At 44.6% G+C, this 21,065-nt stretch overlaps 1 protein-coding gene across 2 annotated transcripts in view; it reads right to left on the bottom strand.

Moving 5' to 3' along the window:
• NDFIP2 (Nedd4 family interacting protein 2) overlaps positions 1-19,843 on the bottom strand; it is a 51,820-nt gene extending 31,977 nt beyond the window's left edge. Inside the window, exon 1 of one of the 2 annotated variants that reach the window (XM_033147867.1) lies at positions 19,699-19,843. In XM_033147867.1, the coding sequence (XP_033003758.1) occupies positions 19,699-19,761 (63 nt within the window). In that variant the 5' untranslated portion in view covers positions 19,762-19,843. The remainder of the gene's footprint in view (positions 1-19,698) is intronic. The other variant, XM_033147869.1, reaches the window with a different exon arrangement.
• Positions 19,844-21,065: the final 1,222 nt, after the last annotated feature.

The raw sequence follows: 21,065 nt of genomic DNA, 5'->3' as shown, positions 1-21,065 counted from the left end.
CTTTAACATTTATGATTGTTAGTTCTTTATATTTAGACATTTCCCTCCCACATTACAAGGTCGGTGGACCTAACACTCCCCATATCACACTTTTTGCAGGAGTTATTTTTTTTTTACACCTCTATAAGGTGGGAAAAGTATCATAGCAACAGAGGTCTTTATTCATGTAGGCAGCTACCCCGCTTATAAGTGCCTAGACATGGTAGGAGGTAATGGGAAATTAAGTTAGGTCCCCTTTAACAGAAAAAAGTTCTCTTGCCACCCTCTCCACTGTCCTGCACATTTGCTTCATTCAAGGTCACCACCAAGTACATTCATTTGGTTATTATAAGCGTAGGCACTGCTATTGTCTCTGGTTGGTCATGACCATGCTAAGATGCTGGCCTTGGTGATACCTGAGTCAGAACACTCGAGATAAATAATACAGATGGCAAGGTTTTGGGGGGTAGAGTAGAGGAAAATAATCTCCATTGTTGTGGAGAATGGCAACGACATCACAATACTCTCAAACCCCTTCAATTTAGGCCCAATACTTAAAATGCTAGTTTTGAAGTGCTCGCTTTTCAATATATACTTGCCAAGTATTATCCAGAGGCAATCCTATTGTTTTGGATACAGAAACGCATAGAAAAAAAGCTGTATACTCTCTAAGGGACGTTTGTGAGAAAGTTGCCATCATACATGTCCTCTTAAGTAGCTAACTGACTCAGCTGATAAAAAAGACCAATAAAATTTATTTGGATTGGATTGGCACCATGCACACAGCCCTAAATCTGCCCTGATCTGGTGCCTCTCCCTCTGTTCCCTCTCAGGGGGCACAAAAGTGCCATCTTCAAGGGGTGACATTTGGAACCTCTACCTGGACCCAGGTGGCGCTGTGTGTTAAACCACAGAGTCTAGGGCTTGCTGATCAGAAGGTCGGCGGTTCAAATCCCTGCCACGGGGTGAGCTCCCGTTGCTTGGTCCCAGCTCCTGCCCACCTAGCAGTTCGAAAGCACATCAAAGTGCAAGTAGATAAATAGGGACCGCTCCAGCGGGAAGGTAAACGGCGTTTCCGTGTGCTGCTCTGGTTCGCCAGAAGCGGCTTTGTCATGCTGGCCACATGACCCGGAAGCTGTCTGTGGACAAACGCCGGCTCAGTAGGCCTATAGAGCGAGATGAGCGCCGCAACCCCAGAGTCTGACACGACTGGACCTGTTGGTCAGGGGTCCCTTTACCTTTACCTTTACCTACAGCCTCAAGCACAAGCCAGAGCAAATCCAGTGGCTTTGGGCTTAGGACTCACCACAGCACTGCAAAAGCGTTAGCTGTGCTTGCTTTACTCAGTCTACCTGTAATTGCGTTTTGCGTTCCCCCACAATGTTTTGCGGCACCTCATTTGCAAATGAGGTGCCGCAAAGCATTGTGGGGGGCACAAAATGCTCACTGTGACTTGAAGGGGTGTGGGGGGATGACAAAAAAAAAACACCGGGTACCATTTGGGCTTGCTACGCCTCTGCGTGGAATTAAGTTGAATCTTACTTCAACACTGGCCATGGGATAGTGTTCTGAATTCCAGTTGCTGTCAACCAAAGGAGGGGAGAGTGCAGTTGCGAAAGGAACGGAACTCCAGCTTGTGTCATAAGCCAAGGGACATCTGTACATGCATCCTGACTGCTGAACTGCATGGCTCAGGGCGATTGCCTCTCTAGCTGCTCACTAGGCCTGAGGCCTTTCCGAATGTTGGTGTCTGCTACATATTAAGAGGAAGCCGGCTATCAAATGAGAGGCAGCTAGCCAGCCAGACCAGGCCACCAGCAAGCAAGCACTGTCGCCACTGGGTTACTAGCTAAGGTGGATGGTGATGACTGGAGGGTATGGGGCTGACCCTAGCCACTCGCTGCATCACAGCCACCTCACTCTGGCAGGAACAAAAAGGAAGCCTCCATATACTGAATCAGACCTTGGGTCCATCTAGCCTAGTACTGGCTACAGGGATTTAGATTCCTATCTGGCGATTCCAGGGATTGAGCCTGGTGCTAAGATTGCAAATTCAATCCCTGTGTGGGGCAGCTGCATCTTCCTGCACTGGGGGGGGGGGTTGGACTAGTTGATCCTTAGGGTCCCTTCCAACTCTATGACTATATGATCTTCTGCATCCAAAACAGATGCTCTAGCACTGGGTTGTGGCTCTTCCCCTCGGACTGGCTCTGGAGCATTCATCAATCTATGTTACAGAAGCATCACTGTAAATAACAAGCCTATGTTGAGTTTTACACATACCAACCAATGCCGGATTTATGTATAAGCTAAACAAGCTATAGCTTAGGGCCCCCATCTTTGGGGCACCCCCCAAAATTTCACTATTAATATACTTTTTAATTGTATTTCAGTCCAACAATTACTTTGATAAAATACATATTTGTTACGTGCAAATGGCTTTAGATACCTATTGGGTCCATAAGTTACCATGTAGCATATATTCAACACAAAAAAGTGGCAATTTGTTGTTGACAAAGGACAGGTGGGCATATAAAGGGCCACATTTCCTTCAGTAGCTTAGGGCCTCATCAAACCTAAATCTGGCCCTGATACCAACACACACCAACAATGAGGCATGCTTACTCATGAAAGTGCTCCTCATTGCAGGCTGCACACTCAATGTGATGCCACAACTCTTGGGTTGGGGCAACTGGCTAAAAGTTTTTTACATGTTCTAAACAGTTCTAATTTTGGTTTCTCTGTTCTGTTTTTGTCGGGTTGATGTTGATTTAATGTTTAGTTGGGAATGGCAGTTATTTTAATTTGGGCATAACTGCAAACTCTTTATCATTGCTATTATGATTATTGCTACTATTGGTTTCTATTGATTTGTTGGTTTGTTTGCTGCTCGTTTAGGATATTTTGTTTTCTACTGTTTGATGCTTTGCTGTGTTTTCATATATGTTGTAAGCCGCCCAGAGTGGCTGGGGAAACCCAGCAAGATAGGCGGGATATAAATTTTAAAAATATTGTTGTTGTTGTTATCATGGCATGGATAAATGTAGCTACTAAACCTTACAAGTGAGTGTTGGGATAATATAACCACCCCTTTGGGTTGGTTGCCAGGATTCTCTGGGCTCTCTGAACATCAGCTCTCCGTTAATAGATGTTACAAGAGACCTGCTTGAGCTCACATCCATGTACCCAAGCAATTGTTAAGATTTCCTTGACAGACAAGCTATAAGCGTCTGATGAGCAAAACCATATCCTGAAACACAACCCGAGAAGGCCCACAGATAGGTAAGGAAGGAAGCCTCCAAACTGGCATCCTGCCCCTCTCATCTCTAAGTAATGGACAAGCCAGCTGGGCTTGCAGTAGGCTAGAAGAAGAAGAAGAAGAAGAAGAAGAAGAAGAAGAAGAAGAGTTTGGATTTGATATCCCGCTTTATCACTACCCGAAGGAGTCTCAAAGCGGCTAACATTCTCCATTCCCTTCCAACCCCCACAACAAACACTCTGTGAGGTGAGTGGGACTAGCCCAAGGTCACCCAGCAGCTGCATGTGGAGGAGCGGAGACACGAACCCAGTTCACCAGATTATGAGTCTACCGCTCTTAACCACTACACCACACTGAAGAGGAAGCAGTAGTCTGCTAGAAACACAGTTGTTTTTAAAAGCATTGCTTATTTTTAATAGCAGTACTGTACTTGCAGGAAACCTCAGGTGGCAGTTCCGTCCTAAAAGAGACACGCTTCATTCACTTACACATAGGAGTGAATGGTCCGTCTAAAGGCTACATGCTGAGCCAAGGGGTGAGGCAAAGGGGTGCTGAACAGTCGCCTGCCCCACCATCGATCCCTACCCCTACAATCTGTCTCCACAGGAGTTTTTTCTTCTTCTTTCTTTCTTCTGGTCAGTCTCCAAGAGCAAATTGAGCCCAACTGGATGACAAGGGCTAGGGGGTAGGGTGGGCAGCAAGAGGAAATGACAGGAGCAGAGGAAGGGTTTGTCACCCTCCAACTGTGCACCCCACTAAATTGCACCCCTACTTTCTGCTTTAGATGAGAATGGAGCAGCCCCATGTCCAGTATTTAAGTTCTGCTGCCGACATGACATGCAGTTTCGACCTTGGATGATGTTTGCAGTGAAATGCACAGACTTGCCATATATACCGGAAAATTCTGGTGATGTCCTGGGGGCGGGGGCTAACACCGGGGGAATTTTTTTAATTTTTTTTAAAAAATAATATTAAATGTCCAGGATTTTGTCTGTTCCTAGGTGGAAGCAGAAACGTCTGCTGATTGCCAAATAATAATAATCTATATATATATATATATATATAAATGTTCCCATTGCGTGTGCATCCGAACCACCCTTGCTCCATAACCGCTGGACCAAATCACATCAAATTAGGACACAGTGTTCCATGACCATCAGGAAAGGATCTGGCATAATAAAAATTAAAAAAAACCACACCTGTCATACCTAAAATAAAGAATAAACGCCAAAAAAATTGTCGCCCCTAATACACGTCACCAGCAAAACATCACCCTCTAGCGACGGCTATACTGGTACTGCAGCCAAAAAAGCTAAACATTGGCACCACAATTAGACGTCACAGGCAAAACTTTGCCCTCTAGCGACGGCTATACTGGTACTGCAGCTAATACAGCTTCCCCCTGGCAGAGCTCCGTTGGCTATTTGCGAGATCGCAAGCCAGTAATTGAAAAGGGGGGGGGGGAGAGAGAAGGGCCAGACAGAGGTTGAACGGGGGGACGGGGACGGAAAAGAGGGTAATTGAAAACGGGGAGGGGGAGAGAAGGGGCAGACGGAAGCTGATCTGGGGGGCAAAAAGAGGGTAATTGAAAACAGGGGGGAAGAGGGTAATTGAAAGCAGGGGGGAAAGAAGGGGCAGACAGAAGTTGAACGGGGGGCCCCTGAAAAGAGGGTAATTAAAAAACGGGGGGGGAGGAGAGAAGGGGCAGATGGAAGTTGAACAGGGGAACTTCTTCAATTTCACAAAATCAGCCGCAGCAATGCATGGCCAGGTCAGCTAGTATGTATGTATGTATGTATGTATGTATGTATGTATGTATGAATAAATAAATAAATAAATAAGCAAGCAAGCAAGCTCAACAACATTTTGGATGATTGTCCAAAGAAAGCTCAGCAACCATTTCTGGATTTTTACTTCTTGAAATATGGCAACCCTAGAATTGCACAACAAAAATAAACAGATGCATGGATTTTTCCGCACTGATTTAGCCAAGGACATAACAGACTGGGAGGTGAAAATCCACACAATAAATGAAAGCAGAAGCTTCTGCCTTTGCCTACTTACTCATAGCCGTAAGCAAGTGAATTCAATGGAACTTACTCCTAACCAAGGATGGCACCCTTTCTTTAAATTAATGACTACAAAGAAATAACAGCCAATCTGTTGGTCAACTGTTATGTTAATTGCATTAAATGAAAAGTGTGGTTCTCAATAGCTAAACGGGCATGCCAGGAATATAGCGAAACTTCTCCTGCGTCCATAATTTGCATATTTCTTTTAAAAGACTTGTTTTGAAAGATCAACATGATGAGCAGAACTTTAAAACCCTGAAAACCCGACGCAGGTTGCTTTCAAACTGGAAGCCTGATATAACACTTGAGCCTAAACAGTGCTTAAGGAAAGAATATCCACTCCCGAGTGTGTACCCACACTAGGATTACATGAAAGGGCAAATTGAACACCCTCAGATCTAGCAGAGCTCTTTGGTTGACAGCAGACAGCTGGGTAGGCATCTGATTACCAGTCAAATCTGTCCCCGAAGCCCACACAGGCTGTTTTCACCAAAACTGAAAAAGAGGAAACAAAATAAAATAAAAAAATTCCTTCCAGTAGCACCTTAGAGACCAACTAAGTTTGTTCTTGGTATGAGCTTTCGTGTGCATGCACACTTCTTCAGATACACTGAAACGGAAGTCACCAGACCCTTAAATATAGTGAGGGAGTGGGGAGGGGTCTCTAAGGTGCTACTGGAAGGAATTTTTTATTTTATTTTGTTTTGACTATGGCAGACCAACACGGCTACCTACCTGTAACTGAAAAAGAGGAGTCTTTCATCTCTACAATCAATGACAGTTTCCGCTAAGGTTAAGCTGAAACTGAACGGGCATTAAGAGGATGTTGGGCGTGTGAAAGGGAAAACTGTAAAAATGGGTGTTTCTTCAATCCCCCAAGGTAAAAGTGAAGTGCCCACTGTCTTGGGTGGAGTGGTTTGGAAGCCGTCTTTTCCAAACATACCGACTTATCCCTGGATCAGGGAAATTTACTGGGGGGAACCAGCAGGATAGCTGCTGTTGGAGTGAGACGTCATGCGGACAACACCACATGAAAAGGAACGCAAACAGCATCGAATGTAGGTGCGGACAAGTCCCATTGTTTACTTCTGTGCATGCAACATTATCTTAGGAGGACTACATTACAGGTCTACTTCTGTGCAAATTGTGCAGCGAATAGTCCACCTGGGGTGTAGTTTTACCCGCAAAGATCTGGGTTGAGGTTAATGTTTTGTTTGTTGATGTTTGTCACCATGTTAGCCCCAAACAGAAGGTTTTGTGCTCTTTGTACACTGTGCCCTGTTTACAGTACACACACAGTTCCTTCTCTTGTGATTAGTGAAGGGTGTCTTGCGTCTGTTTTGAAACTGACCGTGCCAAATCTGCACACACCTGGCTGCTAGTCCCATTCATCCCATACTAAGACATTTCCTGCGGGAATAGGGGAGGGGATGGACCAAGAGATTCAGAAGAATGTGGTGACAATCAAAGTCGGGGGGGGGGAGGAGAGAGAGAGATAATTTTGAAAAGAAGCCCTCTTTGGTGAAAATTTTCAGGAACAGTGAAACATGCAGACTCAGATTTAAAAATATACAGTCCAAACCTCAGAGGAAGATGGAAGAGAACTCATGAGATGAAACGCAGGGTGAAAGAAATTTCAGTACCAAATGCCCTTTGCTAACAAGTCATTTTGTAGCCAGGTCGATATGCCTCTGTTGTGGGGTACTTTTGTTGATGCTGAAAAAGGAAAACCCAAATGGCATTACACTGCAATTCAGGGCATGACAGATGCTGATTGCACAATGGAAAATCAGCATGTGTTGGCATGTCCTATAAGAAACTAAAGGCAGCCAAAATGAAATCTTCCTTATTGTGTCTAACTTGTTAATTGAGCAGCACAATTCCTGCTTTGAGTGTGAGAGATCTTAGGTTCAGTACCCAAACCACTGTCCAAAGCAAGGGTTGCTAACTTGGCAACCTGTCCACTGGTATCGCTGGACAGGTGTCCCAGACTGAGCTTTTATTTTTAAAAAGTGGGGAGGGGGAGAAACAAGCCTTTAGCCAACCCCCCCCCCCAACTGAAAGTTATGGAGCAAAAGGTGCAGGTCCACTCTAAGTGATTTTTGTGAAATGAGAATGAGTGTGTTGTGGCCACCTTGCATATTTTTGCTAGCACTGAGGAATGCTCCCTGTTGCGATTAGACATCGACAGCATCAGTGTGTATCTTCACATTCATGGCCAGCAGGATATAGCTGACACCCCATTTAAGGTGGTCTAAAGTAGCTGTCTCTCTAACGTTATGTCATTGTCCTCGTGGCAGCCAATTTGTGTTGTGCCATGCTGCCCCCTCGCCACTGCAGCTATTTTGTGACTGGTGCCCCCAGCACTCTCTCAACGTTTGAAATGTGCCCACTGGCCCATAAAGGTTGGTGACCACTATACTAGAGGAGCAACGGGACAAAGCTTGGGGACACTGCTCAGTGGCAGATCATCTGCTTCATATGCAGAAGATGTCTGGCATCTCTAGACAGGGGTCAGAAAGAGCCCTGGAGAATTGCTGCCTACCAGAGAAGACAGTACTTACATATGTGAACCAGTTGTCTGATTCATATAAGGTAGCTTCTTACGTTCCTGTCTCTAGCTGAAGACGCGTAGTATTTTTAACGGTGGCGTGTGGAAATGAAGAAAAATCACAAATCATTTTAAAAGATGCAGCATAATTTTCTGAAAACACTCCAATATCTCAAGGTGTCAAGGTATCAGATACCTGGGTTATCTGGCTGTTTATCTACAAAAAGAAGATTAACGATTCCAAGACGCTCACTGTGTGTGTTCCTTCTTCCTGGGAGAGCAACAGCTCTCAGATGAGGAAAGAACAGAATTGCTTGTGAACTCTTAGTTCAGCATAATTCTTAAGCTGGATTTGCATACTCTCTGGTTCGAGGTGTCTGACTGAAATCAGCAGGTGGTTGCAATAATTTTGGAAATGGTACCCCAAGGATCTCACCTTTCCAGAGGCCCCTAAGGCACCAGCTTGTATTCAATGACATTAGCAGACAAGGGCCTAGAGCAGTGTTTCTTGGGTCTCCAGCTTCTTTTGGAATACAGCTCCCATCATTCCTAGCAAGCAGGACAAGCAGTCAGGGGTTGACCCATTCCAAGAGCACCGTACAGTGGCATCCTGTGGGGCGGGCACAGGAGTGGTTGCCCTGGGCGCAAAATTGTTAGGGGCACAACATTTCAACACCAGGTGCTGCCTCAATACAGCTGCACACATCCTTCGCTGGGCTTCATTGAAATCAGCTTCTCCACGCAAACCAGGAAGTGACCTCTCCAGACAACGGAACAACTCTTCTCATCTCTGCGGCTGCAATCTCCTGGATGACACAGACATCTCTATTTTCAGATCATAAAGTCCTTTCCGCAGATCAGCTATGCTCGATGTGAGACTTTAATGTTGTGTACAGTATAAGCAGTGGCGGAGAAAGCTGCTTGGCCGCCCGGGGCGGCAAACGGAGGCACCCCCTGGGGGGCGGGGCCTCCTGACGCTTGCGCCGTGACCTCACGGCGCACGTCAGGACAGACTGCGCATGCACAGTCTTCCATGCTGGCTCTGCTGCTCCCGTGGCGACCTTGCAAGCCGCCGAGCGATCGGCGGCTCATGGGGCTGCCCTATCCGTGCTGCTTTTCGTACTCGGTGTGTGATGGCCTGGGAGTCAGACTCTGATGCTGAACCTGAGGGATCCCAGCCTGCACAGGATTCCCCGCCTCCAGAACCAGCTGAGCCGGGGCCAGGGCTTGAGCCTGAAGGATCCCCACCTGTGCTGGATCCCCAGGTGCAGGCATCAGCAGAGTCTGCTCTGGCTCCTGATGGGAGGGAGGACCCATTGCCTGCAGGTGCTCCACTCTCAGCCCCGTCAGAGGAAGCTGAGGCAGCCCCTGGGTCCAGTAACCCACCAGCCTCTCCTGAGCTGCAGTGGCTCAGGACAGAGAGGCGAAGGGAGCTAAGTGCTTTCAGGAGGAGTGCTCGCCTCCAGGCCCGGAGGAGAGGCGAGTCTCCGGAGGATCGGGGCCGCCCTAAGCATAGGGCCAGATAAAAGCCAGCCAGACCCAGCCCAAGTTGCGTGAGCAACTTAGTTGCAAGCGTATGCTCAACCTGCAACCTCGTGCCTGCATCTGCCTTGGACCTTGACCTGCTCCCTGCCTTGCTCCCTGCCGGACTGACCTCCTTTGGACCCCTAAACCCAGGACTGGACTTGGACCTCGCTTCACGGACAAACCCCTGGGGCCAGCACACGGTGGCTCATAAGGTTGCTGCGGGAGCAGCAGCGCCGGCCCAGATGGCGTGCGCATGTGCGGAATGTCGGGGTGCCGGGCGGCGGAGCTCGGCTTGGGGAGTGGTGGGAGGGGCCGCCGAGTGCCACCCCCTCCCCTGGAACCTGGGGCGCCCCGCCCCCCACCTTCTTACGCCACTGAGTATAAGGTTGGGGGAGAAGAGATGTGGGGGGGGGAGAGGGAAAGGCAGGGTAGCAAACTTTCATTCTTTTTATTTAGACCTTTTATAAGGGAGATGTGGTTGTGGTTTTATGCACTTTGCACATTTTTTGTAGGCAACGAAGCTGATTGAAGTAAGCCGCTATGAACAAGTTTGTATAGTTCTGTGGCTTTAGCAGTACAAACAAGTTCTAAATCAGGGGTTGGCAAACTTTTTCAGCAGGCGGCCAGACCTTGGGGGGGGGGCTATAATTTTTTTTGGGGGGGTGAACAAATTCTTATGCCCCACAAATAACCCAGAGGTTCATTTTAAATAAAAGCACACATTCTGCTCATGTAAAAACACCAGGCAGGCCCCACAAATAACCCAGAGATGCATTTTAAATAAAAGGACACATTCTACTCATGTAAAAACACCAGGCAGGCCCCACAAATAACCCAGAAATGCATTTTAAATAAAAGGACACATTCTACTCACGTAAAAACACACTGATTCCCGGACCGTCCACAGGCTGGATTTAGAAGGTGATTGGGCCAGATCCGGCCCCCGGGCCTTACTTTGTGTACCCATGTTCTAAATGAATCCACAGCTCTGATGCTATGTTTACTCTCAAAGCCTTCTAAGTTGAGCAACAGCCAACCAGGCGTGTTCAAGAATGTATAAACCATGTTGTGATATATTATACGTAGGCTTAAGAAGAATCTTCTGAGACGAGGCTGCAACACTTTTGAAACAACAAGCTCTTGGGCCACAGGATTGAATGCACCAGCATGATGCAACAAAGGAAAGATCTCTTCCATCTGCTGACCCCTACAATATATTATCCCCTAGGGAGCTGCCTAGAAGAGTTGCTTACTCAGAAGCCCTGGAACTAGTTCTGATCTAATAACTATCTGTTATGCTGATCTCATTTTCCCTGCAGCACACTTTCCATGCAACCGATTAGCAAAAGAGATGCATGATAACGAATGAGACTTTCAGGCACAGTCTAGCTCAGCCTTCATCTTTTGATCCTCAGTTATTATCCTCGACAGTCGGCGATAAATTGGGAGGCGCTTTGTGCCGTGCCTGTCTTTGGACTAGAAGCAGGGAACGAATAATGGTAATCGGTCCCTGTTTTTAGTGCTTGCTTATTGTAACTTTGCACCCTGTCGCGAATTAGAAACGGGAGGTGGGATCCTTCAAAAGAAAACATGAGTTTTCTCCCCCACCCCTACCACTCCAGCTGAGGTCTCTATTTGCCTCGGGGCTATCGCTCTTGAAAACAAAACACGACATGTTGAAAGAAAGAAGGTGTCAAAAGGCATATACTGGAATCAAATCTGTAATGTAAGCTGCGAGTACAAAGATACAGGATGTCACAGCAGCATCAGGTATTGCGCTGGAAAAGTTTCATTTAATGTGTGGGTACAAAAAGCAGATATGTTAATCAGTCATAGTGCCACGAAACTACCATCTTAAGGTGGATCCATCCATTTGACAAGTGCTTAGGGAAACACTGGTGTTTAATTCAGCTGGCACATAAGGCCTTGGTTTCGTACATACATGTATGAGCGTGTTTAAACAGTACACCCATGTACACATGCTAAGGAAATCGTAATTTGCCAAGATTCCAAAATCCATGTAAACTGATGTTTAAAAATGATGTCCACAGGTATTTGTTGGAAATGTAAAGAAAAAGGAGGAACTTTGTGTCATATGAGGTGAACTTGCAAATTAGTAAAGGACTTCTGGGAAATGATATATAATGAAATGGGGGGGGGGATTGATGAAGGTATCTTTTAAGAAGAAGCCAGAAGCCCCTTTTAAAGGAACAATAGGGGAGGAGATTCCAAAACATCAAAAGAACTTATTTGTGTATGCTATGATAGCGGCGGGACGCAGGTGGCGCTGTGGGTTAAATCACAGAGCCTAGGGCTTGCTGATCAGAAGGTCGGTGGTTTGAATCCCCGCGACGTCGTAAGCTCCCGCTGCTCGGTCCCAGCTCCTGCCCACCTAGCAGTTCGAAAGCACATCAAAGTGCAAGTAGATAAATAGGTACCGCTCCAGCGGGAAGGTAAACAGAGTTTCTGTGCGCCGCTCTGGTTCGCCAGAAGCAGCTTAGTCATGCTGGCCACATGACCCGGAAGCTGTACACCGGCTCCCTTGGCCAGTAATGTGAGATGAGCGCTGCAACCCCAGAGTCGGACACAACTGGACCTAATGGTCGGGGGTCCCTTACCTATGATAGCGGCACGGATGTTATATGCCCAGAAATGGAAAGAAGGAGTAACTCCGACAAAAGAGGAATGGCAGATGAAACTGTGGGAATATGCTGAACAGTCTGATTTAACAAGCAGAATTCAAGACCAAGAGAAGGAGACGTTTAAGAAAGAATGGGAGAAATTTGTCGAATATATGAAGAATTACTGTAAACACCTTAAAACGCTAGCAGGACTAGAATAATCAGAGCAGAGAAACAAAATAAGGCTGAAGGTGAATATAAAATGGTAAAGGGGCATTTTGGATATGCAGTCGAATAAGGGAAACTTTAATGAACCACGGAAGGTGGGGAAGGGAAGTGGAGGATAATGAGATTACTTTAATAAATATGTATTTGTTGTAAAATTGAAAACTTTAAATAAAATGTGGGGGGAAAGATGTCCACAGGTATGATGATCATACATGTATGTTATGTGTTCACTAAAGGAAACGCTGGTTTAACACCAGTATGGTAAAATGTTTCCATCAGTAAATTGGAAGGGGATCGTACTGTAAATGTAGGGAATAGATTTCCCTCCTTACCCGTTTTGGTTTTAAGGTTGTAAATGTGCCCCAAATGGATTAAACGGGCATATATAGATAAACAATGCAAACTAGTAACTTTGGTAAGCTTATTTGTAAGGTTCACATTTTGCAAAACAGCAACTTTTGTAAGTTTATTTGTATTCTGCGTGCATTGCCATTTTCAGTTAGCAATGAAATTGCATCTTGAATGGGAATTCCACAAACAAAGTAGCTACTTAAATAGGCTTTGTTACTTACTTGTAACGTTTGTGACAGATTTGACTGAAGTGCATCTTTCTCTGCAAGTTACAGGTGGGTAGCTGTGTTGGTCTGCCATAGTCAAAACAAAATAAAAAATTCTTTCCAGTAGCACCTTAGAGACCAACTAAGTTTGTTCTTGGTATGAGCTTTTGTGTGCATTCTGAAGAAGTGTGCATGCACACGAAAGCTCATACCAAGAACGAACTTCGTTGGTCTCTAAGGTGCTACTGGAAGGAATTTTTTATTTTGTTTTTTCTGCAAGATTATTCTAATCTGCATGCATCCTGGTGTATTTATAGCCAATATCATCTCCTTGCAGAACCCTTCAGTCAGGTGGCAATTTCTATATTTAGCTGAACTGCATATTAGTCCACCCTAGGGCAGGAGTTCTGATTTCAGATTTACAATACAGCAAACTTTCCAGTTGTCGGCTCTGATGAACGACATTCATGAATGAGTGCCATTTTACCCTGTGTACCATGTCTGTCTTTATAATATTCAAAAGTTTTGCCTTTGGGTACCTCAAGTGGATCTGGGCGATTGCTAAACAAAATAAAATAAAACCCAAACCACACCAATAGCCCAAATCATTTCAAACTTACTAAAGTCCAGTTCTGTAGACAATGGCTACAAGCATTAGCATTACAAGATCTTTCTCTTTAAACTTATGCGCAAACATTTTGAGATGATTTGAGCCACTTAAAAGGAGAACCATCTATCACGAGTATGTTTCTTATTTCACAGTGATCGAGAGATTCTACCTGAGGGAAGCAAATGTTGCATATAAAACTTTGGGGGTGCAAGAAAGTTGACCCTTGTGGAGTACAGTGAACTGCTGTAACTTAAAAAAAGGACAAAAGAAACATATAGGAGGGAAGGACGTGGGAAGGAAACATCACAATTATATCTAAATACTGATGTCTTGCGCTTTGTTTCTGTACAACTACCACCACAACAAACACTTCTAAGATTACAGAACTTGTCCCGCCTGGAAGATTCCTGAGAGAATCCGAATGAACTGTGTACATACAGTACATTCGTCTGATAAAAGGAAGTCCTTCATAAAGTTGTTTGCAGTTTTATTTATTAAAAAAAGAAAAGAAGCCGTACTGATTTCCCTGCTGCAGAGTAGGTTTTCTGTCTGTATTAGAAATGCTTTTTTTTAACGTATTCAATTGTGTGCAATTGTCTTTCAGATATTCTGTAAATTTAAGTCCAATCTTTGATTAGCAATCTTTGATGAACTGAATACGTCAGTAGGACTGCGAGAAGCTTTGTAGTTTAAATAAAAGGAACGTCATTGTAATATGAATTTTTAGCGAGAAGTTTAAGTATGAGAATTTAAGCAGTGATTGATTTGTGAAATATAGATGTTAGAGATGAATGTTAGGATATCATATCATACCTAAGGGACTGCCTCTCCTGGTATGCCCCAGGTAGGACCTTAAGGTCCTCAAATAATAATTTGTTGGAAGTCCCGAGCCACAAGGATGCTAGGTTGGCTTCAACTAGGGCCAGGGCCTTCTCAGTACTGGCCCCGACTTGGTGGAACAGTCTGGCACAAGAGACCAGGGCCCTGCGGGATTTGGCATCTTTCCGCAGGGCCTGCAAGACGGAGCTGTTCCACCTAGCCTTGGGGTTGGTTTCAGTTTAACCCTGATGTTTCGTTCTTTTGGTGTGATTGGTGGGCAACTTTAAAATGAGGCTGCAGTTTAGATTTAATTTTAAATTGTATTTTAATCTGTATTTCAATGAACTGTTCTATGTTTTTGTTGTGATTTTATTGGTGTTAGCCGCCCTGAGCCCAGTTTGGCGGGGAAGGGCGGGGTATAAATAAAAATTTATTATTATTTATTATTATTATATGTAGGGTTTGATGGAAGTCAAGGCCATAAATGGTCAAAATGTTAAGATTTGGAAAATAATGTGATGGATTTTAATAGTGTACTGTTATAAAATTAATAAAAATTTATATGGCAAAAAAGAAATGCTTTTTAAAAGAAAAACATGTGTATTTGTTAAGGTTGCTGTATCACGTACACATTTGGAAAGATTTAATTTTTAAAAAAGATCGGGAAGAGTTTTCCTTTCTTGCATACCTCTGAACTGTGTATCATTATGGGAGAAATATGGGAATAGTTAAAGCAAACGTATAGGGCAGTGTTTTTCAACCTTTTTTGGGCAAAGGCACACTTGTTTCATGAAAAAAATCAGGAGGCACACCACCATTAGAAAATGTTAAAAAAATTAACTCTGTGCCTATATTGACTATATATAAAGTAATTCTCTTGAATTTTTCAATTTTTCCCACGGCACACCAGGCAACATCTCGCGGCACACTAGTGTGCCGCGGAACAGTGGTTGAAAAACACTGGTATAGGGCAGCCACTTAAGCAGCAGAAGAAACAATGTTTGAGCTCCCTCTGGCGGGACCACAGAAGAAGTACCGCTAAATACTGTACCGGTAGAATAAACTCTGGTCGCTGACAGACTGCCAGTTGTTTTACAGGAGGGAATCAATGGCTTACCAGAAACTCAGGTTTGTGCAATTAAAGAGAACTAAAATGCTGTACTGTTCTGGCCCAACAAATCCACTTGTAAAGGAAAAGAAAGACGCCACTTTGGGGTTAGAAAAGGAATGAGGAAATGCACTTTGAAATGTGGCACAAATAGCCAATTAACAGGAAGATGTATAAGCGGTACTTTTTTTCTGGAGGTACTCAAGGGTAAGCAGTACCAGCACCCTTTTTTCCCCTAGAAGAAAAGCACTGGTTACAAGTGTGGCGCTTCCTGTAAAAACATCATGGTTAGTACTAGCACTGTTTTTTTTTTCTTCTAGAAAAAAAAAAGCGTGGTGTTGAACTACTGTGTAAGCACATCAGGATGAAAAATCTCATTACCGCTTAACTTCACCGCAAGCAAGTCAGAGCAAATGCTCAGCAGAGCCCAGAACTCCTCTAGCCCCCATTTAAGTTTTGCCAGTCCCTTTGTCCTGTGGGACAAAGACCCTGGAAGTCTATTACACCTGTATTTTTTGAAAGTTGCAATAACTCTGTTTCAGGTGACCTTTAGATTGCCCATGTTGTTCAGCTGTGGGAATTTATTTCCTGTTGGTTTTATGAATGATGTATTACAAAATTTGTGATTTATTTGTCCCTTGGGAATTTATTTTGTTTTATTTTGTTAAAGCTGATGTGCGCATATTGAATGAATGCTCCATAAACAGGCCACCTGGAGAACACTTCTCTTTCTAGAGCAGAGATGAGGAACCTGCAGAACTGCAGATTTTGGACTCCCAACTCCTATCCGCCCCTGGCATCAGGGATGATGGGAACTGTTGTCTAACAATATCTGGAGGGTCACAAGTCCCCCGTTCCTGTTCTCAGGTGATCCATGTCATACAAAATGTTTGGCTCTAAAAGCGACTGTTTATATAGGTAAAGGACCCCTGGGTGGTTAAGTCCCGTAAAATTTGACTATGGGGTGCAGCGCTCATCTCCACTTTCAGGCTGAGAGAGCCAGCGTTTGTCCGCAGACAGCTTTCCGGGTCATGTGGCCAGCATGACTAAACCGCTTCTGGCGCAGTAGAACACCATGACGTAAGCCAGAGCACACGGAAACGCCGTTTAGCTTCCCACCGCAGCAGTACCTATTTATCTGCTCGCACTGGCATGCTTTCGAATGGCTAGGTTGGCAGAAGCTGGGACAGAGCAACGGGAGCTCACTCCGTCACAGGGATTTGAACCGCCGACCTTCTGATCGGCAAGCCCAAGAGGCTCGGTGGTTTGGACCACAATGCCACCTGCATCGCTGTTTATATAGAGCAAAATTTATGCCCAACTCCCGGTAATAACAACTCCACTAGGCTAGGTTGACTCCAACAATGCCATCCCATTGGCACAAGGAGTTCTACCTGTGCAATTATACTTCTTCTGCCCCCACATGCCTCCTGCAGATCTTTTATGGGTTTTCCTCCAACCCTGCCAAAGAGATGGAAGGGATGAGATTTCATTGGATACATTTTGAAATCGGAGGGTAAAGACCGTTAGTTTTATTTAGCTTTTTCGTTTTTAAATAAGAAAGGAGATATTTGAAATCTTATGTTATTAGCAGAAGGTTAAAGGATAGAGGAGTAAGTATAGAATTTGATAAGAACAATTCATGAAAATTTATGATGATGTATCATTATGATGATGTATTATTAGTAAAACTAGTATAAGATGAAATATAGACTAAGTTGAGCAAGATGATTGATGTATTTTATATATATTACTGTGTTTAACTTTTAGAAGAAGGGGTTAAAAAATAGATTAAGGATATAAAACCGAAGGTGAAAAGGCAGGGGAAGTCATTGGTCAAGATTCAGAAATAGAAATTTTTTTTTGGAGAGATGTAAATAAGGAAACTTGGCAATGTTTGTATTTGTTTTATGAGTGTATTTGTTTTGTATATGTATAAATGTAGGTGTGGGTGTGGGTATATGTGGTTATAAGCAAAAATGTCAATAAATTCTTATTAAAAAAAAAAGAGATTTCATTGGATACAGCAATTGTTTTGTCATTCACGGTCACTGACATTAAAACCCTCACTCTATGCGCGCACACATACACACAAACTGTAAGGAAAAGGCACCTTTATAACTATTTTGTTTGAAAGGGCTGCCGAGAAAGAAGAAGAAATCCCGACAAAATTAGAATGGATACACAAACTTATGGAATGCACAGAAATGGCAAAGCTTAACGGGGGGGGGGGGGGGAAATCAAGATAACAAACTTTTTATAAAAGAATGGAAATGGTTTTATTGACTATTTACAAACAAACTGTAAACAGATAAGAACATTGGCAGGATTATTGTAGTAACCTGCAGTTTTATAACATTTAAAGTAGATGAATAAATGATTAAGTTAATTTGGAATAAGCAGAAAATATATTTAAAAATTTTTTAATGAACCGCAGAAAGAGGGGGAAGGAAGTTGTGTTTCAAAATTTTTAAATGACTGTAAAATTATTTGTCAGGAAAACCCCCTCCCCGCGACTGCTGGCGTCGCGGGAGCGTTTAGCATACAGGGATCCACGTCCGCTGTTCACAAGCTCCTCCTCCCCCTCCTCAGCCGGAAGCGACCATTGCTCAAGCGGGGAAGGGGAGGTGGAGCCAGGAAGGTGGTGCAGGGGATTGGAAGGGGTCAGAGAGCCTCATCACTGTAGGGAAAGTGGGGAGCGGGGTCAAGTTCCCACGCTCCGAGGTCGGATGCAGGAAGGACGTGGGAGAGGGAGGCGGAGGTTTAGAATCCTGCGGCTGTTTTGCTGGACAAAGAACTGGAAGACCTCATTCCGGGACTCTGTGGAGGATTGAGATGGACGTTTGATGTTTTGCTGCACTGTACATAGCTTTCACAATAAAGAACTTTTAGAAGTACGGAGTCCTGGCGAGTTACTCACAAGCAACCACTGAACGTCCTAACATTATTGAAATGTATAAAATTGAAAATCATAAATAAGAATTAGAGAGAGAGAGAGAGAAAGGGCTGCCAAGGTGTTAATAACTAATGAATATGGTATTGAAACAGAGTCAGATTTAGGGCAGTGTGACCGGTTTCTCCACACCAGGTGCTGAGCCGAGAGGGGTGCTGCAACTAGGACCTGGTGCATGCGCGGAACAGAGAGAGAGGCGACGAGGGGGCACCAAATTTTGGACTCACACAGGGAGCCGCTGAAAAACCAAAGTCCACCCTGGCTGAAAAACTATACTCAGAAGCACTCCACTTATTCAAACAAGGCTAAGTGGCAAGAAAACACTCCCCTTTCCATCATATTGAAAATTATCTTTGCACCTTCCCGCTGCCATGATGGGCCTCGCGGTCTCCTTGGAGCGTGTGACGTGTCATGTTCGCCACTCCCCCCCCAAAAAAAAGTTAGGCGGAGCCAGGTGCCTGTGGCCCCCCCTCCCAACTCATAACAGTATTATTTTGCCCATTATACTGACGGAGAACTGAGGCAAAGCCGTCCCTTGCCTAAAGCCACCTTGCGAGTTCATGGAAGGGGCAAGATTTGAACTGAGGCTCTGCTGATTCGTAACTCCAATCCAACCACTTACCCGGGACTTCTGAAAGGACATGCGCAGGATTGTGGTGGCCGTGTCCTTGCCACTTCGAGAGCTACGGTGTCACAAGCAAGGAAACAGGCGGGGGGCAGGGAGCACAAGAACACAGAGATGAGCCCAGCGGATCGGACCAAAAGCCCAGCATCCTCTTCTCAAGTGGCCAAACAGATGCCTGTGGTAAGCCATACTGCCTCCAACCATGGAGGTAGCACCCAACTAAGACGCTAGTCCTCATGAAGCAAGCATAGAAGACAGTAGGCCTACATTGTCGAGTTTCCTTTTGCCGACTCAGTCGCAGCAAGAAACGGAGGCGAAATTGGTCAAACTGAAGCATTTTTAAAAGTTAGAAATGTTCAAATGTGTACATTCTTATTTTATGTAAGTTTATGAGCATTGCTGTGGAGGTCCATTTTCTAGGAACAGGATTTCCTACGGTCCTCCCTCCCCCGCCCCCCCCAAAAACTACCCAGAATGCCAATATCAACATTCCAATATTTGGAATTAACCGTTTCCCCTCCAGCCTTGAACCTGAAATATTGAGATTTCCATTTGGATTTTCTCGTTCATTCCCCCCCCACCCCCAACATTCCCACCTTACAAAAAGACAACTGCTTTCTAACTCCATGTATATGTATAACACATTGGTATTCTTACATTGCAGTGTTTTTCCCGGACGCCAGCTGTTTTTACTCCGGGGGCGGGCGGGGGGGGGGGGGGCGCAGGGAGCACTATGCTCCTCCTCTGTAAAAAAAAAAAAATCTATCCGAATCAAGGAAGATGCAGTACCTGAGATCCATTCTGCCTGTTTCCTATGCCAGATGGTGAAATTCCCCTTGTGTCAATTTCCATACTTCATGGGCACACAAAATCAGGCCCACAGACTGGAGCGTCAAATCTCATTTTTCGCACGACAGCCATGGGCTTGACAGGCCCACCCCGATGTCACCAAGTTCCATGGACGGTCATTCCATTCTACAAACAATTGTTTAACAGCCAAGAGTCTCCGTGTTGCTAAGGATATTGATGCGTTCCAGGAACATGGAGAATTTCAGCCCGAGACCCTCAGTTCAGGTCCATTCGCGGTATGTAGCATTTTCTGGCTTAAACCCTCAGAGGGCTTTGTCACACTACGGGATTTGAATGGCTTCACGTTTGACGGTTGTAGTCACCTGACGGAATTCGTTTCTATTCCTGCTGTGTTCAGGAGGACGACAAAACTATTTATAATATTTATTATACTGATGACCATAATTGATAATCCCAATAAACATGGAAGGAGTTAGCTGCTTGGAGGCACTTGGAATACATAAATAGCCCAATGGGGAATGGTAAAGAAGCCCGGAAACTTCTATCCTCAAAATGGTCCCTTCCTCTCGTTTTAAAAAAGCAGCCACAAATTGCGTATGCCATACAGTCGTGGGCCTTCATACCCAAGATTTATTGAATCATCAGACAAGACTAGCATTTTCAGGATGCTTTACATATGATTGGCCACATATATCTCATAAAACGTGAACAGAAATGCAGCTAAGGTTGTACAATACTACACCCAGCATGAACATGTTCTATCACGAAGCATGGAGAGTTACAAGTGCGCTGTTCCTCCAGCCTCGAGTCCAGCTAAATCATGAAGTTAATTCTTCTTGATGTAACTGTACTGTACATCACTAATACAGTTTGTTATTCCATATGACTATATTCAAACCCACTTAATGGAGGCGAGATACACTTTAATACACTCCCCACAGCCTGCTATATTCAGTGTTAGGGTAGGCAAAATATGTCAAAATAGCTGTTTCCCCAGTGAATATTTATGAATAGAGTTTCCAATCCACTTTAGCGACTCAGTGCTGACTTTGTGATATAGTAAGAGCTTTGCAAACTTTTCATGTTGCTGACATGCTTTTTTAGACATGCATCATTTTGCAACGCGGTGATTCACTAGCAAAACCAGAGGTTAAACTAACCCCTTTCCAGCCCCGGAAGGAGCATTCGTGCGACACACCTACAGACTGCAGCCGACACACTAATGTGTTGCAATGCACCATTTGGAAAGCTCTGAACTAATCTGCGACATGTGTAAATTAGCTACAACTTCACTGCCCTTTTCTACATGCATCCAAGGCTTCATTTTAGCCCCGGAGTCTGTTTTG

This window comes from Lacerta agilis, chromosome 4 (genome assembly GCF_009819535.1).
Source record: "Lacerta agilis isolate rLacAgi1 chromosome 4, rLacAgi1.pri, whole genome shotgun sequence".
NCBI classification, from domain to species: Eukaryota; Metazoa; Chordata; class Lepidosauria; order Squamata; family Lacertidae; genus Lacerta; species Lacerta agilis.
This window is presented reverse-complemented; position numbering and strand designations above follow the sequence as displayed.